The sequence below is a fragment of the Hirundo rustica genome, chromosome 1 (assembly GCF_015227805.2).
Source record: "Hirundo rustica isolate bHirRus1 chromosome 1, bHirRus1.pri.v3, whole genome shotgun sequence".
Taxonomy (NCBI): domain Eukaryota; kingdom Metazoa; phylum Chordata; class Aves; order Passeriformes; family Hirundinidae; genus Hirundo; species Hirundo rustica.
In genome coordinates this window covers 49,674,942-49,695,550 of record NC_053450.1, presented here as the reverse complement: position 1 = coordinate 49,695,550, position 20,609 = coordinate 49,674,942, and the positions used below count along the sequence as shown (strand labels likewise).

Below are 20,609 nucleotides of genomic sequence, written 5' to 3'. Positions count from 1 at the left end.
AAGATCTTTTTAGTCCTTACTTTTTCTCCCTACTCAATTGGTCAGTGTTAAGTAGTTTGCTCATATATATAGCTACTTTGATAGGTACATGTGTTCTCTCCCCACACCTCTCCAACTGCACTGTCATGGATAAACTGTCAGGGATAAACTTCACATCCTTTCTTTTTAAAATTAATTATTTAAGAACAATCTTGTTTGTAAGTAAGACTTTTCAGCATTTTACCCTTCAGACACATCAGTTGTAACGTGTCAGATACTGCACCTTCTAACTTAATTTCTAACCTTTATTCTGAAATGAAGAATCCAAGCACATAAAGAAATGGAAGTGATCCCACAGGAAACAGGGCAGCTTATGAGATATTGTCTCTTGAGAACACTGAAGAATTTTTCTACCACTGTTTCACAGAGCCCACTTGCACGTAAGAAATTCTAAATTGATAATGGTGTTTCCAGAGTAGAAAGACCTAAAACTTGTTATTCAATGATGCTGGAATTCAATCAGCTTAAGCTTCTCATGCCAGCTGTTTGAATGATTATTACTGCTTATACTCCTTCTTTAATAAGACTAAGAAAAAATTATTATTTTTTAATTCAGGAAATGTATATTATGTAAGCTTATAAGAAAAGGCAAATTTATAAACAGAACACTGTACAGCTCTGACTTAGTAAAATAAGTTTATGCTAAATTGAAGTTTTCCTTTCTGTATTACATCAGAGAATTAAAAACATAGACAAGCAATATAATTTTGTAAGTTTTGTATCTTTATGACGTCATTAACCTACCTATCTGTGTAGAGAAAGTAGAGTAAAGTTTTGGCATTGGTGCTCCAAATACCATTCCTCTGAGTTTGTCCATTGGAGGAGCTTTATTCTGCAGGCCTCCAAATTTTCCATTGCTGCGAATCCTGTCTCCTTCCCTAGTCAGCAAGGTAGGGCAGTGTGTAATTTTCACAACCTGCACAGGTATAAAAATTGACAACTAATTGGTAACTCCACAGAAAATCTAAGTTTTCAGCAATGCTGTTGTGAACCTTTGTGTTTTTCAACTGCAATGCAACTTTATTCCCAAATGAAAACGTATTTTATGAAATTACGTCATGACTTTGCTTTTAAGCAATAGAATGCATATATTAAAATTAAGCACTATTGGCAATAATTACAAAGACCAATTTTTTGGTTTTGTGTTCTCACATTTTACTGGAACTCTGAAGGCAGAATTTAGATCTATACCCTGAAAAAGCTGTTTCTAGCAAACTCATAAGCTGAAAGGAAAAGTGCCCAGTGTCAGGACTTCCTCAAAGACTCTTGCCTGCTAAAACATGTACCATCACAACTATATAAAAATGGGTCCAAAGAGATCTAGTAAGTTTCACATCAAGTTTTTAGTCAAGCGGACCTGAAATTCCATCATGTGCCTTAGACTCTATGTGTTTTACCACACAGAGTGACTGGGAAAGTACAGAAGAACTTGTGTTTAACACCTCAGCACAACTGAAGATGCTTATTTATCTTTGGAAACATGGTCCCATGCGACATGGCAACATTCACATAATGGAATTTGTTGAATGGAGGTAATTTTGTCGGTGCCAATAACAGAGATTTCATTCACTGTTAAGTGCTTTGAGACAGTAAGTACACTTAGAGCTAACACAGCATTAAACTGGCAATTACTTTAAGTTTTTAATGTATTAAATATGTAGCTCTGCAATATATCTGTATCATAAAATTTAAAGAAAAATTGAAACATACCTCTTTTCTGTAGTGGTTGGCTGCATCCAAGTTATCTATAATGATAGTATCACCCAAGAGCATACCAAACACTGAAAAATATACATTTTTGAGCTATGAAATTTCTCCAGAGCAAAATAGCTTGAGTTTTGAAAAGTCAGTTGAGGCATCATTATTACATCTTCTAAGATAAGTGCAAGGGAAATAGCATGTAAACAATTTTTGTTTCATCAAAATTCTCTTGAGGTTGAGATAGATATGCAATCCTCTGCTTCCAGCAGAGAATTCAAAGAGAAAAAGAAATAGTACATTTAACTGCCTTTTGGCATAACGGAGCGTATTTTCCAATAAAATACTCTCTTGACATTTATCAGGACACCCACAATAAAATCCCAAGTTTAATGAAATTGTATAAATGACAACTTTTAAAACATCTTCCTGGAATGTTGAATTTTGTTTTCAGTTTCTTAGTATGTTTCTTCATATTCAACGGTTTATCAAAGAAAAAAACATTCACAGGCCAATGATCCAACTGAGCTGAAGACTCTCCTGCTAATAAAAGTCTGTTCCATCCAAAATCTAACAATGTAGTCGTGCATGAGATATGTCAAGCAATGTGGTTTTTCATTTCCCCCAAGGGGCATGAAAAAGAATTTATAGTTAGAAGTCTAACTTCCTGAAAATACACAGGATTAAAAATTGGTCTTTATTAACAGTAGAGAGGAATACTTCAATAGTGGGAAATCATGAAATAAAATGCAAAACTTACTGAAGTAACTACAGACTCCAACTCTCCATATAAAGGAGAAGATCTACTTAATTAAAAACAAAAGGTGTAAAAAAAAAAGTAAGGATTGCTATGTTGTTAGGAAGAGTGAGAGGATGATCATTTCCTAAACTGAAATCCACATAAAAATGGAAAGATTTCTTACAACTATTAAGCTGCTTAAGCATAACATACATAGTCATGTATGGTTGAGTCTGTATGCACTTCGGTCTATGCATTACACATTTCTGAGAGGAACAGAACTGGAAACAAAGCCTAACAAAAGGGGTAGCTTCTGCAATATGAGATTATAAAATTAATCTGGTGGTGGTCAGTTCCTGCTTTAAAGAGCTTGGGAAGAAGATAATGTTGCAGGAATATAAAAAAGAAAAAAACTGCCATACATCTAAGTAGAGAAAATTAAACTTAAGACAACAAGCAGAAGAAAGTGAAATTTGTTGAAATTTTCCCAACTTTTGTTTAAAAATAATTAATGCTAATGCTCTCTTATTTTTACCAACAGAACTCAGGAGGAATGTAGACTGGTATTTGCAAGCATGTCAGTGAAGATTATTGAATGGATTATAATTTGTGATGTTTCTGTATTTCATTTTTTAAAAGGAAGAAGTTATTCATGATTTCTTTCTTATCATTTACCTGTTTGACAATGCTCTATGTTATCTGGAAATGTTAGCAGGTCTCTGGCAAATACAGGATTTCCAGTAGGTCTGAAGAAGGTTCTTCCATTTCTCAGGTGAGGTAAAGGTCTGGTTAAAGAAAGGGAAGAGTGAGGAAGAAGAAAAGAAGAAAGCAATTTGTCCTTATTCTAGTCAGGAATCTCCAACTGAATTAAATGCATCTTAACATTTCCACATTAGGTAAATGATCCCACCATTATCTGAAATTCCAGTTATATTAGAGAAGTTTTAGTGAAACACTGATTTGTTATGAGCCATTATTTCCAACCAATTCATATGACTAATTTATGGACAAGTTTTAATACACTATATTATGAAAACTGAGATTTTGAAAATTATAAATACATTTATACCTCAGATCTTTTCTAAAGGGCATTCTTATTATATCAGCAGTCAATTTCACAAGCAAATTATTTTCAGAAGCAGAAATACTGGGTTTTTTTTTATTTTTCAAGCAACTGAAATAGCAAAATTAATTTCTTGCTATAGATGATTTTAGGAATGTATTCTGAAACTGGAATTTTGAAAGTTATAATCTGATTAGAAGCACTATAATTATTTAAAATAAATTCCTGTTCTAGAAAACATGTAGACACGAAGAAAGAAAAGACTTAATTTTAATAGGAACAGCTTATTAAATCAAGAACATCACACAGCAGTTAAAGACATAAAGCTGAGATTTCAGCTAACGCTTCAAGTGACATTACTATTGCTCTAATAATGAACACAGAAATTTTATACTCCAGATCTTTAATTGAGCCAAATTAGACAAGAAAAAAGAGTTAAAGAAGTACATAAAACAAATGCAGAACTTTCATTTTTTTTCTCTACCTGCTCCAATCTGGAAGTGTCTTCTTGTAAATAGAATCAAGGGGTAACACTTGCTGTCGACCTTGAGTTTCATCGAAGATAGAACGAGCGGCTTCCGTGGTCAGTGTGACTACACAGTCCATGTCACTTGCCAGGTGCCAAGAGATAACTTTTGCTGCTTCGTTATCCTCGATCTGAGCTAAATGTGCAATCTGTACCACAGAAGTTACAGTAGTCAAAACAGAAAGCAAGACCACATCCCCTTTTCATAGTAATCACAATAATCCTGCAACTTTAGGCAGACATTTAATTCCCCTGTTGATGGCTCTGTTAGAGGAGCTGGTCATTGGATCATTTTTCATCATTACAGCTTTCTGGAACCAAGAGAACTCATTAGAATGCTCCCTGTGAGAAAACTCACCTTGCCTAGAATATTCTGGTTGCCTTTGGGATAGTTTGGGAGGGTACAAGTTCTCCTTGGCTGCTTCATTACTCCTTCTTGTTCCAGTATCTTTTGTTTTAGAAGAGAATCCACATACTGAAGCTGAGAATGAAAATTTAAAATCAGCAAGCATGTACCATTGGACTTAGCAGCAGAAGTAGTTATCTGTCATCAATTAACCTTCTAACAATAAACATTCAATAATCTGAAACAGACTTTTAATGTATAAGAGACCACAGTGCACAGTCTCAGAGAAGAGCAAAGGGAAAGCTCCTTCAATTACTTCTTTTTTTCCTTTTTTTTATTTTTAAGGATTTCAAGGAGCATTTCACAAAGAACTATCAGTGCTTGATTAGAGATAAAAGCGAAGAAAATTTTAAACAGCAGGAAGAGACAATCACTAATGTACAAAAAGAAACCATTTAGAAGGAGACTACGTCCAGGCTTGAAAAATTTAGCCAGCAGGGCGAACTTCAGTACTGTGACTGCAATTTAATTCTGCTGATTTGTGATTAATGACTGCAACTTGGTCTCATTTGATCTAATGGTAATTGTTTACATAGGTGTTTTCCCCCCCAAATGTTAGTAATTTGAAAAAAGTTTCTTTAAAATATAATTGCATCTTTAAGGGAAATTAGCAATGGGGTACATTGCCCTGAGAATTGCCAAACTTATTTTTACATGAACTTTGGCGGTAACATATGCAATTCTCTGATTCTCTTAAAAAGAAGTGTTTTCCTTTGGCTTACTTATGCCAGAATATATCCAATATATATTGACCAGCCTCCAAAAACCTACTGTAGCATCTAGCTGTAAGCCAGTAACACTGGTAACCTTTAGCAGAAATATGACCAGCGGAAAAACAACACCAGGATACAAAAGAAAAGATTTTTGTTAGTTCTTTAGCAGTTTTTTAAAAGATCCTCCCGCTAACAGCACAATTTAAAAAAAAAATAATAAAAATCTTAAGTTTGATATAGATTCACAAATTTTCCTACATTTTAAATTTTCACTATTTTGGTAATAGGTGTGATTCAGCAGTATTAGTATTTATATATTATTGATAGCAATTTTAGAGATGTTAATGGAGTTTAGTAAGAAATAAGTCATACTGTGTTCATCTGTGGTAATTCAATTTGGTGCTTTTTCAGTTCACTCTTCAGGAGAGCTTCTCTTGTTTCAGCTTCTTTAACCTGACCTGAAACAAAATCAAAAGAGAGTGAGGAAATGACAGAAAGCAATGGAACACTTACAGAATTTCTTACAACTTTTCATAATTATGCCAGCTGCAATTGACCGTATTTACTTCTTAATTACAGTACATAGTATCAGAATTTTTCCACAAAGATCTTGTGATTTTGTCCAGTTTCTAAATAATTTTAGCAGATGCCATGACTTCAGCTTCAAGAAGCAAAGGAACACCATTTTGTGGACACAAGTTCCTCAGCTCTCATATCTGAACTATTTCAAAAACAAATGAGTAAACACGTGAGTTGCTTTCTACCCTCTATTCAAAGCATGTTTATATCTGAAAATGTTATTTAAGCATAAAGTGTAATGCTGTACTGTAACCTGCTCTCTACAGATATGTATTATGAAACAAAAATTTTATGCCTTTCACACTGGAATTCAGGATTTCCCATTCATAATGGAAATATGCAGTACTAAAATTACAAGAATCAGCAGCAACTCTGTGTCAGGCTACTTCATTTACACTTGGTAATTACTTAAAATAAAAATTCAAAATGCAATTATTAAAGCAAACCTTTTAATCAACAGGCAGGATGATTCAAACAAAAGAAAAGCAAAGCAAACATTTCCTTCATTTCTCCCTTTCCCATAAACCAGTGCCCTCACACTACTCAGCAGTTTAACAGAGCTTCATAAAGGATTACATTTGCTGAAGAACATAAACAATGACACAACACTTCTGAATAATGTACACAGGGTCAAATGTGAGGGAGAAAAGCATAGTTAGCAAAGCATTTTGAAAATATAAGACTAACTTTTAAAAAGGGGATTATCTATAGTTCATTCTCCTTAAATTGTTTTTAGGCAACTGTTGAACTTCTAGATGTATGAGCATGCAAAGATGGGAGTAAAAGGCAGGCATGAATAAAAAGAACAGCAAGTTCAATGTTTCTTTTCTATTTTTGACAATTCTGATGTAAGACATTCCACCTCAAATCAAGACCCTTTATAGGTAGGGACATACAAGTAAACAGACGATTCCCTGCAAGACACACACCCCTTCTGCTACCCTCTAATTCCTATCTCTCATGGTTTCAATACTGATTTTTCTCCCCTTCTCTATATTCTCAAAATCATTACAAGACAGAAGTTTAATTCACAGAAAAATTATTTACGTATTTGATTGAACTTACATTTAATTTCAGCTATGAGCTGATTCGTAGTATCAAACATCTTTCTGTAAAGATCTATGGACTTAGATAATTGGTCTTTCTCCCTGGTCAGTGTTGCCATCAGCTGCTGCTTCTTGGAATCTAAGAAATAAGCACATACACTTTTAGAAGAAAATACAGTAACATACTTAACTGGTTTAAGCATTAGCAAAAATCTGCTAAGCTATTACATAGTTCTGGAAAACATATAATGGATCTAAAAATAGCTGATTCAAAGGAAAAGCAAGTATTTTAGAGCACTTGACACATACCATTGTAAAACATAAATGAGAGACAATATGGTTCCAAAGGTTTTTTCAAAGCTGGCAGATGTGGCTCAAAGACAAGAATATATTCAGTGCTATCCCTTCCAGGACTGTCTTCAGCCAGCACTAAATTCTAAGAAAATAAACAACAAACATAAGTTTATGCCCGTGCTTGAGGTAACACACAAACAAACATTCTTCAGGTACTAAATCTTGTAAGTTACGTAACACATGATGTCTATACAGGATTACTACAGTTTTAAGCATTAGCTTGGAAATGCCTTTTATAACAATTAAACAAAAGTAAAATAAAAAGATGCAGCTATTTTATTATTTAAGAATTAAGATTGTAATTTTACCTGTTTAAAAAGTCTTATTATTTTTGGCTACGTATGTTATTTCAGAGACACATGCTCAGAAGAAATATCCTCTGCACTGTCTCATAAGCATGATATCCTCAGGTGTCCTTCACTCAGTATATGAATTGCAAACAGATCATTAAAAAGAAAGACCCAATGCATAAACACAGAGGAGGAAAAACAAACTATTCCCAGTGCTTAGTTAAAGTTGCTGCTGTTACCATGGAAGCAGACAGCAAATCCCGAATGAGTGAAAAATATATGTCCAAACACTATCATAAACATTTAACTTCTTATCAATTCCTTATTGAAAAGGCATACTAAATCCTTTGCCTTTTTTCATAAACATGAGAAATATTATAAAATCATAAAGGTAAACAAATAAAATTAGTAAAGGTAATATCGAAATGTGCTGTTACTTTGGGAAAGGTATCATGCATAAAATGAATAATGCTTATAATAAAACTCATACTGTTTCCACCTTTAACATGTAGAAATTGCTACTCAACTGGCCAAATCAAGAGAGAGGTGGTTGCAGCCTAAAAGAAGAGATAGATATATAACCTTCAAAGACAGGCTTCATGGTTTTCAAAAATATTGCAGCTACATATTTTATCAGAAGTCTGTAGTGGAAATACCTTTTCCTTAGAAAATATATGTTAACAAAATTCTTCATTAAACAAGTTTAGTGTTCCTGAACTTGTGACTAAGGGTAAACATGTATATAACTTCCGTTACTGGTGCTAATCGCACACAACTGTCTTCATAAACAAGATGGAACAATTTCAAAGTCCTTGAAGAACAGGAGTATGTCCCTTCCTCTCCCCATTACAAGTCATACGAAACGGACAGTGCATCACAACCAACAAATCCTTTCCACGTGGGTTTTGTGAGTAGTCTGAAGTCAGTGAACGCAGTATAAACCAGATGCCTGCAAACTGCCTGAAGAGGCTAAGAGATGCTGAGTTCACTAAAATGCAGTTAGTCCCCATGGATGACTGGGAAACACAAGTTACTATCAAAAGCAGCAGGACCTCTTTAGATAGTAGTAATAAAAAGGAAGAAGCATGCAAGACTCCCCCCACCTCCCAGCAAACCAGGAATACATAAGGAGAAAAAAATCCCCAAAGGCAGGACGAGGGCAAAACAAGCCACACAAGCCAAACAAACAACCCCGCAAACACCACGAAGCTCAGCACACCCCTCCTCCAGGACACAGGTTAGCTTTGTCACTGATGGAAGACTGGAGAATTTAGGTTACAGTTCTGCAACAGCACGTTACTACTACATGGATAAACAAACAAACAAACAAAATCTGCATTAGCAAGGAGTCTTAGAAATTATCTGGTAAATTTATCTGAACTATCACAGGCCATATATGGGGTTATTATTACCCATATAAAGGTGTTCAATTTACACCTTGTTACCACAGGTGTAAATGCAAGATTTGCAGAGTGTTTTGTTAGACCAGTGGTTTTAGCTGATCCTTTAGCTATACTTTTGCACCTTTCCTTAACCCCACCTGCCTGAGGAAAAATGTGTTCACAAACCAGTTATTTTATTACTCCTGAAACATGGTAGGGAAACCAGAGAAACTCAAGAGTGTACTGTAAATCAATCAGTATATTAATTTTATATGATACCTCTATTCAATCCCTGCATTTTATTTTACTAGCTTGGTTATCATACATATTTTGTCAGTTTTCTGTATGGATTAGAGTAGACCAGAATTTGGCAGATTAATAACATTTGGCCATGTTAACTAGATGTTTCTGTCCTTGACTGTTACTGACAGAGTAACTTATGCTGTGTCATTCGATTTCACATATGTGAAACTGACTGCTCCATAAAAGTAGTCAATGTACTGGATAAAATATATTATGAAGAAGTTTCTATGTAGGATCTGTAGATTTTAGGATTCCACTTGGGTCTTATGGTGATGATTTCCAAAATGTAGTTGGATAATTTGTTTTGATTGCTACGCAGTGTCTGTTTCCCCTTGGTACACACTGATGCTAGTCTGTCATAAAGCTGCCTCCAAAGAGCAAGTTAGAAAAGGTGGCTGAGAAAACGTCCTTAAGAAGTTGGATCCTCCTTTAGTACATCTTCCAACTGTTTGAAGACTTCTGTAGGTGTCAGACTTTTAAAATATGTGACAACCAAATTAAGTAGGGGTATAATTTTGCTCTGCCATTCTTTTATGATATTTCAAGTTGAAAACAAAAATCAATATACAACTGTTTCACCACCGGGAATACTACTGACTGAAGTTCTGTGCAGGCTTTTAAGAGAGAGACTGCGGCTATTCCACTAAGAAGAAACTCCACATTCAGCTGGATTTTCATTGGTGCATTTTGAATAGTTCCTGGTTTTGTGCATGTGCACATTTTACATTGTGTCTATCGTATTTTATAGCAATTGTGACAGATGGAACTTAGAGGTTTTAAAAATTCAATCTGTATTTGTTGAAGAAAAAGTAACTACAGTGATATGACTACAATATGCAGTACTTTCAGAGTATGCATGATCCCAGAAATGCAAACCAAAATAAGGAAAGTATTTTTAACAGCCAAGTGCATTTATGAATGAAACAAAGCACAAAGAGAAATGTTAGTTTTGTCTTCTTCAAATGAGGGTAGGATGCCTTTCTACAAAGTATATATAAGCCCACTACTTAGACAAAATGTAAACAGAGCCTGGCAAAATTCAATTATAAATATATGAAGAAGTCAGTCTAAATGATCTTAAGATCTGAGAGTATTATAAATAAAAGTGTAAAATACCGGTAATATTAATGGCTTAACTACAAATTGGTTAAGTGTTATGCACATGTGAAACTGAAATGAAGAAAATATTTTTCCTGGATCTTCCTGAATGTTCTGGTCCCTAACTGAAAGTACTTTACACTTCCCTCACTAGGCAAGGATGAACAGTTTAAAGAATGTCCTTCCTTCAGGTTTTCTGAAAATCAGCAACCAAACATAGAAGAAATAATTTATCTACTTATTTCTAAGGGAAAGCTACAATATAAACTAAATCTCCACAGAACACAGTGAGATGTAAGATAACTTTAAAACTGCAGGAAAATAAGCCTCATTAGACACACTGTTCATGGAGCTGTGTATTTCAGTCACACTTACAATTTCAGCTGATCCATTCTCCAATGGAAACTCTACTTTACTGACTTTCCCCTGAAACTGCGGGATCTCTATATCTTCTTCATTGGGACTTTTAATTTTTACTATTATTCTCCCAACTAGATCAAACCCAGTGTGGTTGTTGTATTCATCCTGTAAGTAAAAAAGAAATTCAAGTTATTTTGGGACTGAATAATCCATTTCTATACTGCCCTGGAATTATATGGCAATGTGCTAGCAGTCTCTGCAGAGGGGATCTGCAGAGGCAGCCCCTGTGAGGAGAGGCTGGACATGGCCAATGCTCCAACTGATCAGCTGCAGGGACAGCTGAGCCCCTCAGCCAAAATGATGTTTCTTTATATTTAAGAATGGGCAAAAATGCACAGGCAGGTGAGAATGGGGAAAAAAAAGATAAAAGAGCAGAGGGTGAAAGAAGGAAAGTGGGAGGAGGTGCTCCAGGCACCAGAGCAGAAATTTCCCTGCAGCTCACAGGGAAACTACACTGGAGCAGGTACTTCCCTGTAGCCCATGAAGGACCATGGTGGAGCAGAGACCCGCAAGGAAGCCCATGGAGGACCCCATGCTAAACCAAGTCAGTAATTCCTGGACTGCAGCCTGTGGCAAGGGCTCACACTGGAGCAGTTTGTGAAGGACCGTGGACCATGAAGGGACCCACACTAGAACAGGGATACTGAGGAAAAAGCACTGGCAGGAAAGAGCTGAGGAGATGCTCTGGGTTGACTGTGACCCCCATTACCCAACCCCCGGCACTGCTTGGGAAGGGTACAGGGATCTGAAACAAAGCTGAGCCTAGGAAAGGGTGGCGCAAAAGGTGTTGCTTTAGTTTTTTGGTCTTTGTTTCTTATTACATGAATCTTTTAACTGGTGATTAAATTAAATTATTTTTCCACAAGCTGAGTCTGCTTCGCTATTGTGGCAGCTGCTAAGTAATTTCCTTTTATCCTTGTGAACACTCAAAGTTCAAGAAGCCTTATTTTTTGTAATACAGGATTTCTAAGAGAAACTGTCCCTTGGAAAGAAAAATCATGGAGAGAAACATCTGCTGTACATGTGTTTTCCCACTAAAATCTATTTTTGAAACAATTTTTTTGTGTGGCAACAAGACACGGATTTCAACTGAAATACATGCCAGCAAGGACCAAACATTTCAGCTTTGGTCATCTGTATGTAAATGAAACAAGATGGACCAGTCATATGCTGAAAAAATCACCGATTAACATCTTTTTTTATGAAGTGAATCTGCAAAGAAACAGTAGCTATGCCTTACAGCAAAAGTCAACATAGTTTTAGCAGTTTTCTATATTTCCCTAATTATGATTTTGTATGGAAGTATAGTTACCATTAAATGGAGGTATAAATCCTTCACCAGTGTACGGCTGGTAAGAGCTCGAACGTTGGAAACTGCTGGAGTAGCTGGTAAAGAATCAGGTAACAAGCGTACAGGATCATTAGGTGCAACTGCAATTATAATCTAGCAGAAAAAGGAGGAAGAATAAAATAAAATAAAAGACTGATATAATAAACTGCAAATCATCTGCACATTTGGGTTGCTCAAAAAACACTGAAACAAATGTATGTGAAATTTTGGACAAACCAGAAATAAATTAGCACAACCATAAAGCATTTCTGTTACACCATCAAACTGCTGGCTATAAAAGTTAATGAAAACATATTTTGATAATCAACAGTTTGAAATCAAACTATCAAAAATAAAAATATATTTTTTTTCAAAACTTGTGAGTGAAAGTATTTGCATTCTGAACCTACAAAGTATTGTAACGCTTCACCCAGATGATTCTGTATTATGTGTTCTTGGCTACGTAAAATGAATTAGAGATTCAAACCTGTTCACTGTTGAGCATATTTGTCTTATCCATTGCAAAGGTAAACTGGATAATGTAAGTGCCCTCTCTCTCCGGAACCACTTTATCCCTAAAAAAACCAATAATAAAACCCAAGGAAACATGAGTCAATATTGAAGTCACAAGTACGTAAGTACTCAAGCAATTCAAACTCTGAGTAGTCCTCCAAACTAGTTAGAAAGCTCTATTAAGGCATAATACTCCTCCTTCAAGAGGGGTATCAAGCAAGAAGGCCATCAAAGTTCCTCAAGAATTAGAGTAAGGCTTTTGGAAGCTTCAATAAGAAAAGTCTCCTCCAAGCGTTTGTCTATCCTAGATGACAGGAAGTTTGTCATGGCCCTGTTGTTCAGAAATCTGCAAGTCTACATTTCATTTCCTATTCAGAATTCTCATAAAGCTACCAGAAAAAACATAGACATATCTAGATCTGGAACAACAACCGTTTCTCTCCAAATTTAATAAAATTTTCATAAAATCAGAGTAGCTGATTCCTTCCTTAGTCAGACTGTACAAAGTTGGGCAATTTGGACCACTGGTCAAGGTTGAGTATAGTGAGAGAGAAAAAAAAGAGTTTTCATTCTACCTTACAGCACTCCATAGTGCAGACTATGGGCAAAGAACACCTACCATCAAAATATGAAGAAAAGAGTTTTCATTCTACCTTACAGCACTCCATAGTGCAGACTATGGGCAAAGAACACCTACCATCAAAATATGAAGAAAAGCCCAGATAGGTGAGGTTCTGCTCCTATAATTTCACCCAGCAGGGAAGGCCATATGGCATCCAGAGGACTTTTGTGGTGTTTAGCAAGGGATAGCAGTGACTTACAAATGCTTACAAACTTTTGAGGAGATGCAAACAGCCAAGATTCAGGTATTTCTCCAAGGATGATATGTGGCACTCTTGAATTGATTAAGGAAATTCTTGTTTTTAACACACAGCATTTTAACTGTTTTGTCAACATTAAGTAATTTATCTCTTCTGATTTTGTTTGGGAAGGAGTAACATGCAAGATTACCTGTAATGCTTAACTTGGAAAAAAGAAAATCCCAAAGCTTTCATATTTCTAGAATAGGCCATGACTTCCTTTTTTAGATTTCACAGAGAGGAGAAACAATTCTTTTCTGCATTTTACTTAGCTAAAGATCGACAGTAGCATCTGCCTTGTCAGGAGACATTAAAACACTAATTAGTAAATAATCAGCTAAGAATCTCATGGCTGGACAGACACAGGCTTTAGCAAAAAAAAAGAAATGACACAATTGCTGAGGAAGTTGTTTAACACTGCATAACAGCATCCATGTTACTGACTGGCAATAAATAGATGAAAACCATCTGAGAGTGTGCCACGAACAGGAAAACTTGAGAAAAACCCACTTGGTAGACACTGATGCCACAGACACTGGCAGCAACAATAAAATGTCCTTTTCTACAAGGGCTGCTAATGGGCAGTGTCTACTTTCCTTTCAAATTTTTCAATAAGGTTGGGGCAATTCTGGACATTTGTGGACAACTAGTAAACTACAGTACCTATGTCAGGAAAAGCCTATTCCCAGGAGGCAAAAGCTTGAATCAACAGCCAGCACGATAACCATTTAGCTAATCCCATAGATTGTCTACTAGAAATAGATGTAGAAAGAATGTGGCAGACAGGCACCATCTTATGATGAGCTCTAGTTCTGCCACTGTTCATCTAAGACACTGTTTCTGAATAAGTAGCCCAAGGAATGATTACTAAACTGAAAGGACCAAGGTCATTGTTCAGGATTGATGCATAGGCTAGAGAAGGTAGTAAAAAGAGTTAAATCTGCTTTGTCTTGTCTTCAGTTCTACAATATTTGAAGCAATATTGAAAAGAATTAAAGAATGTTACCATACAAGTTACAAGCTGATGATGTAGATCCCTCATTGCTAGCATTTCTCAAAACGTATTCTAATGTATTATCTTAGACTCTTTTCTACTCTCAGATTATACAGATGTCAAAAGTATCTAGGAAAGTATCTATCAATGCACCTTGCTAGTATCTTTCACCTTTCCTGTATCATACTAATTCTGTGATGGACTGTTATTATCAAACTATGCATCCTGTACAGTAAGTTCCACGAGCAATTATAAAATAAATGCTATTATACCTGAAGTAGAAGAAGCCGTCTTCTTTGTCATCCTTCACTTTACTACAGCTGAATGTTGTAACCTGTAAAGAAAGATGCAAAAAATTTAATGCAACATACTGAAAGTACTTACACTTGCAATATTCTACCAAGACTTAATGATTTGCAGTAATGATAGCCCACAGTGAGTCAATGAGACTGCCTATATTTTAGACACAAATTTCATGTTCTTAATTCTCACAGTCTTTTCTTTGCAAAATTCAACGTGGCTACTTCTAATACTCTCCCTGCTATGAGTTAGCTTCTGCAGACCAACAACATTTTTGTCATTACTGTAGTATTGATGCTTGACCACTCTGACAGCTTGTAAGAGGACAGGACATAGGGTTGATCTGCAATATTTGTTACTTAAAATCTAGAACAGGATGTGGATCTAAGCCAAATGAAAGACAGCCTCTACTATAAGTATGTTTGTCCCATGTTGGCATTTTCATACCCATTTTGAAAATGCATTTTGATGACTTACATCAACTGTTGTCCTAGCCCGGCTGGTCCGTGCTTCCCACATTTTCATAGAAATCCGTGCTGGATTAATATTTTTAATAATGGTGTCATCTTCAGAAAGAACACTAACCATAAAATCTGTAGGATGAAAAACATGTTTGGAAGATTATTTTTATTCAGAATTAAGAAGCTCAAACTTCATGAATTTCTGTGTCTCCCTCATACTTAAGAGAAAACAAACTTACAAAACAAGCATTTCAAAAAGACCTAAAGCCACTAAGAATTTCAAACCAGATATGAAAAAAACTTTCTCTCCTTAACCCTTTAATTAAACCAGGTAACAATCCTTAGGGGAAAAGCCAAACACCTACTTTATCTAATGACAGCTTTAAAAAAAAAAAAAATCTGAAAATTTCAAGTCTGACTTTCTCAAACTATCATTCTTATCAAAACAGCATGCCAGGCTGCCTCTTGCTCTCAGGAATGAGTACCATTAGCTGGTTAAGTGGGTGACTGCTTCCTTCAAGGATAGGAAATCCAAATCCCCTTCTTCCTTCAAAAATGCTTCAGCCACTGAACTATTGGACAGAAAGGCATAGAAGCTATAAAAAGACTGTAAGAAAATCATGACCATTTTCCCAAGGGATCAGATTATGAATCTGAAGATGAGTTTGGGTACTTCTTACAGACTAGGATCACACAGTTGTATCTGCTAGAAATAGGTTATAGGGAGACATTTCACTCTGTTGACTGGTTCTGCAGTCAAAATACCTGCCTTTTTATATCCCAATGTGAAAAATTTCACTTTTCCTGTATGTCCCATAGAAAATACAGTGATCTGAAGGAAATCTAATCCAAACTAGAACAAAGCTACCCTTCTTCTAGTTCAAAATGTGAACGGAGCACATGGATTTAATGCATGTAAATGAACTTGCACTGCTCATGCAGGACTCAATTTTGACCTTTAAGGAAGGACTATGTTTTGATGTGCATGAAAAATCCAGGCATGACCCCCTCTAAGATTACACTGCCTGCCCTCATGTATACCTGAGATCACCAGTAAATCAAGTAATTAGGATGTTAAAGTATTCTATTTATTTAATAATATGAGGCCGTTAATACAGAATTTATGATCTCATTTTATTTAAAAATCTAATGACATATATACTATATTGTCCTGAAGAAGCTGTTTAATTCTCTTCTTAACTCAAAACCTGGTTGATTTACACTACAAGCTACATTAGAAAAAGATCTGTTTGGCAGGGGGGCTGGAGGTAGATGATCTTTACAGGTGCCTTCCAACCCAAACCACTCTGTCATTCGATGATTCCTCTAGGCAAAACTAAAATAAAACTAAACTTCTGTTAATCAAGGTCATAACACTGTATGGAGTATTTTAAAAAACAAAAACCTCTTGCCATAAAAATGTTGGCCGATCATGTTATGATAGCCAAGAAACAAACCCTTTTGTGAGAGAATACAGCAGGAGAAAAGAATATTTTGTGTTGTCCTCCTGCTGATTACTTTTTTGTTTGTCTTGGCTCACAGCTGGCCTAGAATTTCATAGCTACTTCCTTTGTTACTATTCCACAGGAAGATATGAGGGAAAACATACATGAACTAGCTCAGATCATATTTTAGTAAGACAGAAAAGAGATTCTGTAGTTTTACCATTTATAGATGGATAAAAGGAGCAATTTGGAACAAATAAACTACAGGCCTTTTGAAATGCTTTCCAAAGATGACCTACATATCTCTTCTGTCCAAGTGTTACATCTCAGACAGAGCTGTTATAAAGAATTGAGAAAACAGACCAGAAAAAGCAAAAAAATACAGTAAAATACAGTAGACAATCACCAAAATAGTTTTTCACAGGTTTTCAAAGCTCTCTTCAGTGATTGGTTTCCACCAAAAATCCAGGTACTTACCAGGGAAGGTACCTCCTGCTGGAAAAGAAGGACTTTTGTCATATTTAACATTCAAGCAGACAGGTTTCTCAGGATCAGGCAGGACATTTATTGTGATTACAAGACCATCTAATACGGTCTTGTTGTATGAGGCTTTAAGCTGTAAAATGTGCTCTCCCCTGCAATATACAGAAATCATAAAAATAGATGTAAATCTCTCCTCAAAAGACAGTTTTCAACAGGCTTCAAGTCTGAATAATGAACATGAAAGCATGCTAAACAATATCCAGCAATGTAGCAGTAAAGAGAAGAAAAAAAATCGAACTGTTAATGCAATGTTAGACAAGTCAAGTCATGAGTTTAAGTTATTATTAACTTATTAATTTATTTATTTTTGTGTTACTATTTCATTATTTTGATCACGTTTCATTGCCTGCAAGACACTAGCAACTACAGCCTCAAGTAGCAGAAGACAGTAAAGCAGAAAGCAATTAAAATGGTGAGGAGCAAATCCTCCATATTTGAATGCAAAGAACAAGCACTTACTGCTAGTTTCAAAATAACCTAAAGCAAACCCTGTCTTGCTCAGAAAACTCAGGGATACACGGAGTAGGTTGCAGAACTGTGAATATGAGGAAGATACAGACATGATGAATTTGAAAAGCCGTATGGGGCATAAGTGTGTAATGGAAGCTATACATGAAGTGAGCCTGAAGAAGCACAACATGAAGAAGCAGGAGCCAGAAGACACAGATCTGCTGGAAATGAACTTCAGCAGTTCAATTGCAAATAGGAAAAATGAAATATATCTGTTTAAAATTCCTTTGGACGCTCTACCTAATCCTTTAAAACAGTGTCTAGCATGCAAGGAAAGCGAGATTTAAACCCCCTCAGAATGTGTTCCTACTTTAAAAGCACAGTGTCTGGAACTGGCCACCTAAAGACTGTACATTTCAGACTTTAAAATGGTTTATAGTACCACTTGCATTTGATGCAGGTTGACAACAATAAGATGAAGTTTACCATCACCAGAATAAAAAGAGGATTCAGAAAATTACAGCAGCAGCTTCTCAGCTGACCAAAAGAAGCAGCTACTGAATTTTACTTAGTTAAGCACTAAGTTTTTTAGAACTTACTATCTGGCCATCCACCTGCATATGAATAAGAAATGTTTGATCTTAGCTTTAGATTAATACTTGGTATTAATCTGGTTTTCACTACTTACCTAGGTGCATGAATACTAAAAACTCCCAGGTTAGCCCTACCAGTGTCATCTGTTTTATGCTGCTGGATTGAAGGAATAAGCTGTTAAAAAAAAAAAAAAAATTCTTTCAATGATACAGAAACAGTATCAAGTCTTAGGATAAAATGTTTATCTCATTTGCTTGCATACTGTCTGTTGATTTCAGGTAAATTTTGGCATTGTAAATTAGGGAAACATATACTGTTATAAAGACAATATTAAGGAAGAGGTTTCAAATTCTCTGCCAGTTTTTAAAAGTAATCACTTCATCTGAACTAGGATAATTTTTCTTCATTAATACGTTCAAATATTTTATAAATGTTATTTTTTAAATTGGTACTGATGCTATCATATCATCCATAGCAGATGTTAATCTGAGTGTATTTGCAGATCCAAAAACCTTCTACAAACTATTTAGTGCCTGTTACAGTGTTTCTCCAGTTCTCATTAAGGTTTGGATCTCTAAGATAAAGGAGTACAGGACATGCATGCATTAGTATCAGGCTTTAGAGACTTAGAGGGTGGAATGTGAAATACAGAGAACATCTTATTTGAGAATTTCAGTTCCCAGAATCTTCTCATTTCTTTTGGGAGACTGTGCGTACAACCTATTGGAAATGCCAAGGCAGAACATGCTGTAATAAGCACTTCATAACAATGATCCACCTTGGCTTTCAGAACGCTTCCTCCTGGACACATCCCACTAAGATAAAGAACATGTGGACTCTAAGACATGCTGCTGGTGCTTCCTGGAAGAAGGCATAAAATCTGAAAAGGCACAGCATGCCACCACAACATCTCTTTGACCAGACAGCACAACCACATAGTGCTACTGCCAAGGTTGTGTCTTCTCTCAAGAACAACATAACTAGAACCCACCGTGAGCTTCAGCTGACACCATAAAGGCAGTAATTGGGGCAAAGAAAAAATTCCCCAAACTGTGAGGCAGGCTGCTATGGTAAGAGAGTAAAAAAAAAGACAGAAGAAAAATGTTCATGGTTACCAAGAAATCTACTTCAAAATATCCAATTTAAAAAAAGTAATTATAGCATAATAGCTAAACTGGGCCAAAGCTTGGGAGGAGTGAGCAAAAGAAGGTTCTTGGCCGTTGTGTATTCTGAGAAAACTGAAGAACACAAATGCACGGCAGGCAGGAACAAAAAGCGAACAGGACCAGCCCTGAATGGAAAAAATGTTATGTCCAGAGGTGGATGAATATATCCTGTGTTGACAGTATATATATTCAATATAACAGTTTCTGCACTGACAGGTAGGAATGTTTGAGAGCTTGACTTTCCTTTTTCTGTTCAAAAACAGGAATAAAAATTTTAATGAATGGAGCATTCTGTCAAAGTCCTTCCTTTGTACAGACCAATGTGAAAACCATCTGATACTCATACCTTATGGAACTTATGGAATGGACAATAACCACTTAAATTTGGGCTAGATTTGCATCCTCATTGTTTTAATTTCATTTATCCTGCCAATGCTTTTCACAGGAAAATCAAGCTGGGCCCAAACCTGCTGACCAGCTTTACATACAGACCAGTAAGTCATGCATTCAGGAATCTAAATCAAAGAACTACCAGATAAAAATTATCTGGTTGCCAGCTGAGACTGTATCATTGTCTTTACTATCATTCAGTAAATTACCTCTGATAACATGGGGGATGTGGTGGTGTGATGTGCATGCAAAATTTGGAAAAAGGTTCTGTAGAAGATTTGGAACGTATTTGAATTACACTCACACACTGTCCTACAGGAATTTTGTTATATTTGTGGTTGCTGTCCTGGGACCTGTTTATGTTATTTGTTGCCATTATTCTTATACTCGGTTAATTATTCTTTTGTGCTCTTACAATATTCTATTAACATTTCCAAAAAGTCCTGAAAATTAAGATACCACAGACATGACAACAAAACTTGTGTCAAACAAAGTCCACCAAGTAAGGCCAATGCTTACCTTTAAGTTGTTACTCTTTATAAGGTTGATTTTGACATTAGGTTCAGGAGTTGGATTTCCCCACTGATCACACAACTGAACGATAAGGGGCCTGTGCAATTCTCTACCATTAATTACTGAAACAGACTGGAAGAGATAAAAATGTGTGATACTATTCAATTCTACATATCTTGGACATTCACAGCAGTTCAGGAATCCCCAGAGCAACACTTTTTCCACGTTATTTGTCTCCCAGAACAGCTAGACTGTGATTGAATGGTATGCAGGAATGTATTTCTAGAGTTTGTTTACATTCTCTTGTTAGAATAAAATGCCCTACTTGATTTAAATGGCATGGGTTACTCAAGCTGATGTGACTAAAAGGAAGGACATGATTCTGAAAGGCCTT

At 35.8% G+C, this 20,609-nt stretch overlaps 1 protein-coding gene across 2 annotated transcripts in view; it reads right to left on the bottom strand.

Annotated features, from left to right (window-relative positions):
- SMCHD1 (structural maintenance of chromosomes flexible hinge domain containing 1) overlaps positions 1-20,609 on the bottom strand; it is a 77,352-nt gene that overhangs the window by 3,520 nt on the left and 53,223 nt on the right. For both annotated transcript variants that reach the window (XM_040059952.1, XM_040059945.1), the window contains exons 30-45: positions 20,222-20,347; positions 18,241-18,320; positions 17,037-17,194; positions 15,131-15,246; positions 14,626-14,687; positions 12,474-12,561; positions 11,969-12,100; positions 10,612-10,761; positions 7,119-7,245; positions 6,829-6,948; positions 5,557-5,642; positions 4,424-4,546; positions 4,024-4,214; positions 3,152-3,261; positions 1,750-1,820; positions 784-955 (exon numbers count right to left, since the gene is read on the bottom strand). In XM_040059952.1, coding sequence (XP_039915886.1) covers positions 784-955; positions 1,750-1,820; positions 3,152-3,261; positions 4,024-4,214; positions 4,424-4,546; positions 5,557-5,642; positions 6,829-6,948; positions 7,119-7,245; positions 10,612-10,761; positions 11,969-12,100; positions 12,474-12,561; positions 14,626-14,687; positions 15,131-15,246; positions 17,037-17,194; positions 18,241-18,320; positions 20,222-20,347 — 1,912 coding nt within the window. The remainder of the gene's footprint in view (positions 1-783; positions 956-1,749; positions 1,821-3,151; positions 3,262-4,023; positions 4,215-4,423; positions 4,547-5,556; positions 5,643-6,828; positions 6,949-7,118; positions 7,246-10,611; positions 10,762-11,968; positions 12,101-12,473; positions 12,562-14,625; positions 14,688-15,130; positions 15,247-17,036; positions 17,195-18,240; positions 18,321-20,221; positions 20,348-20,609) is intronic.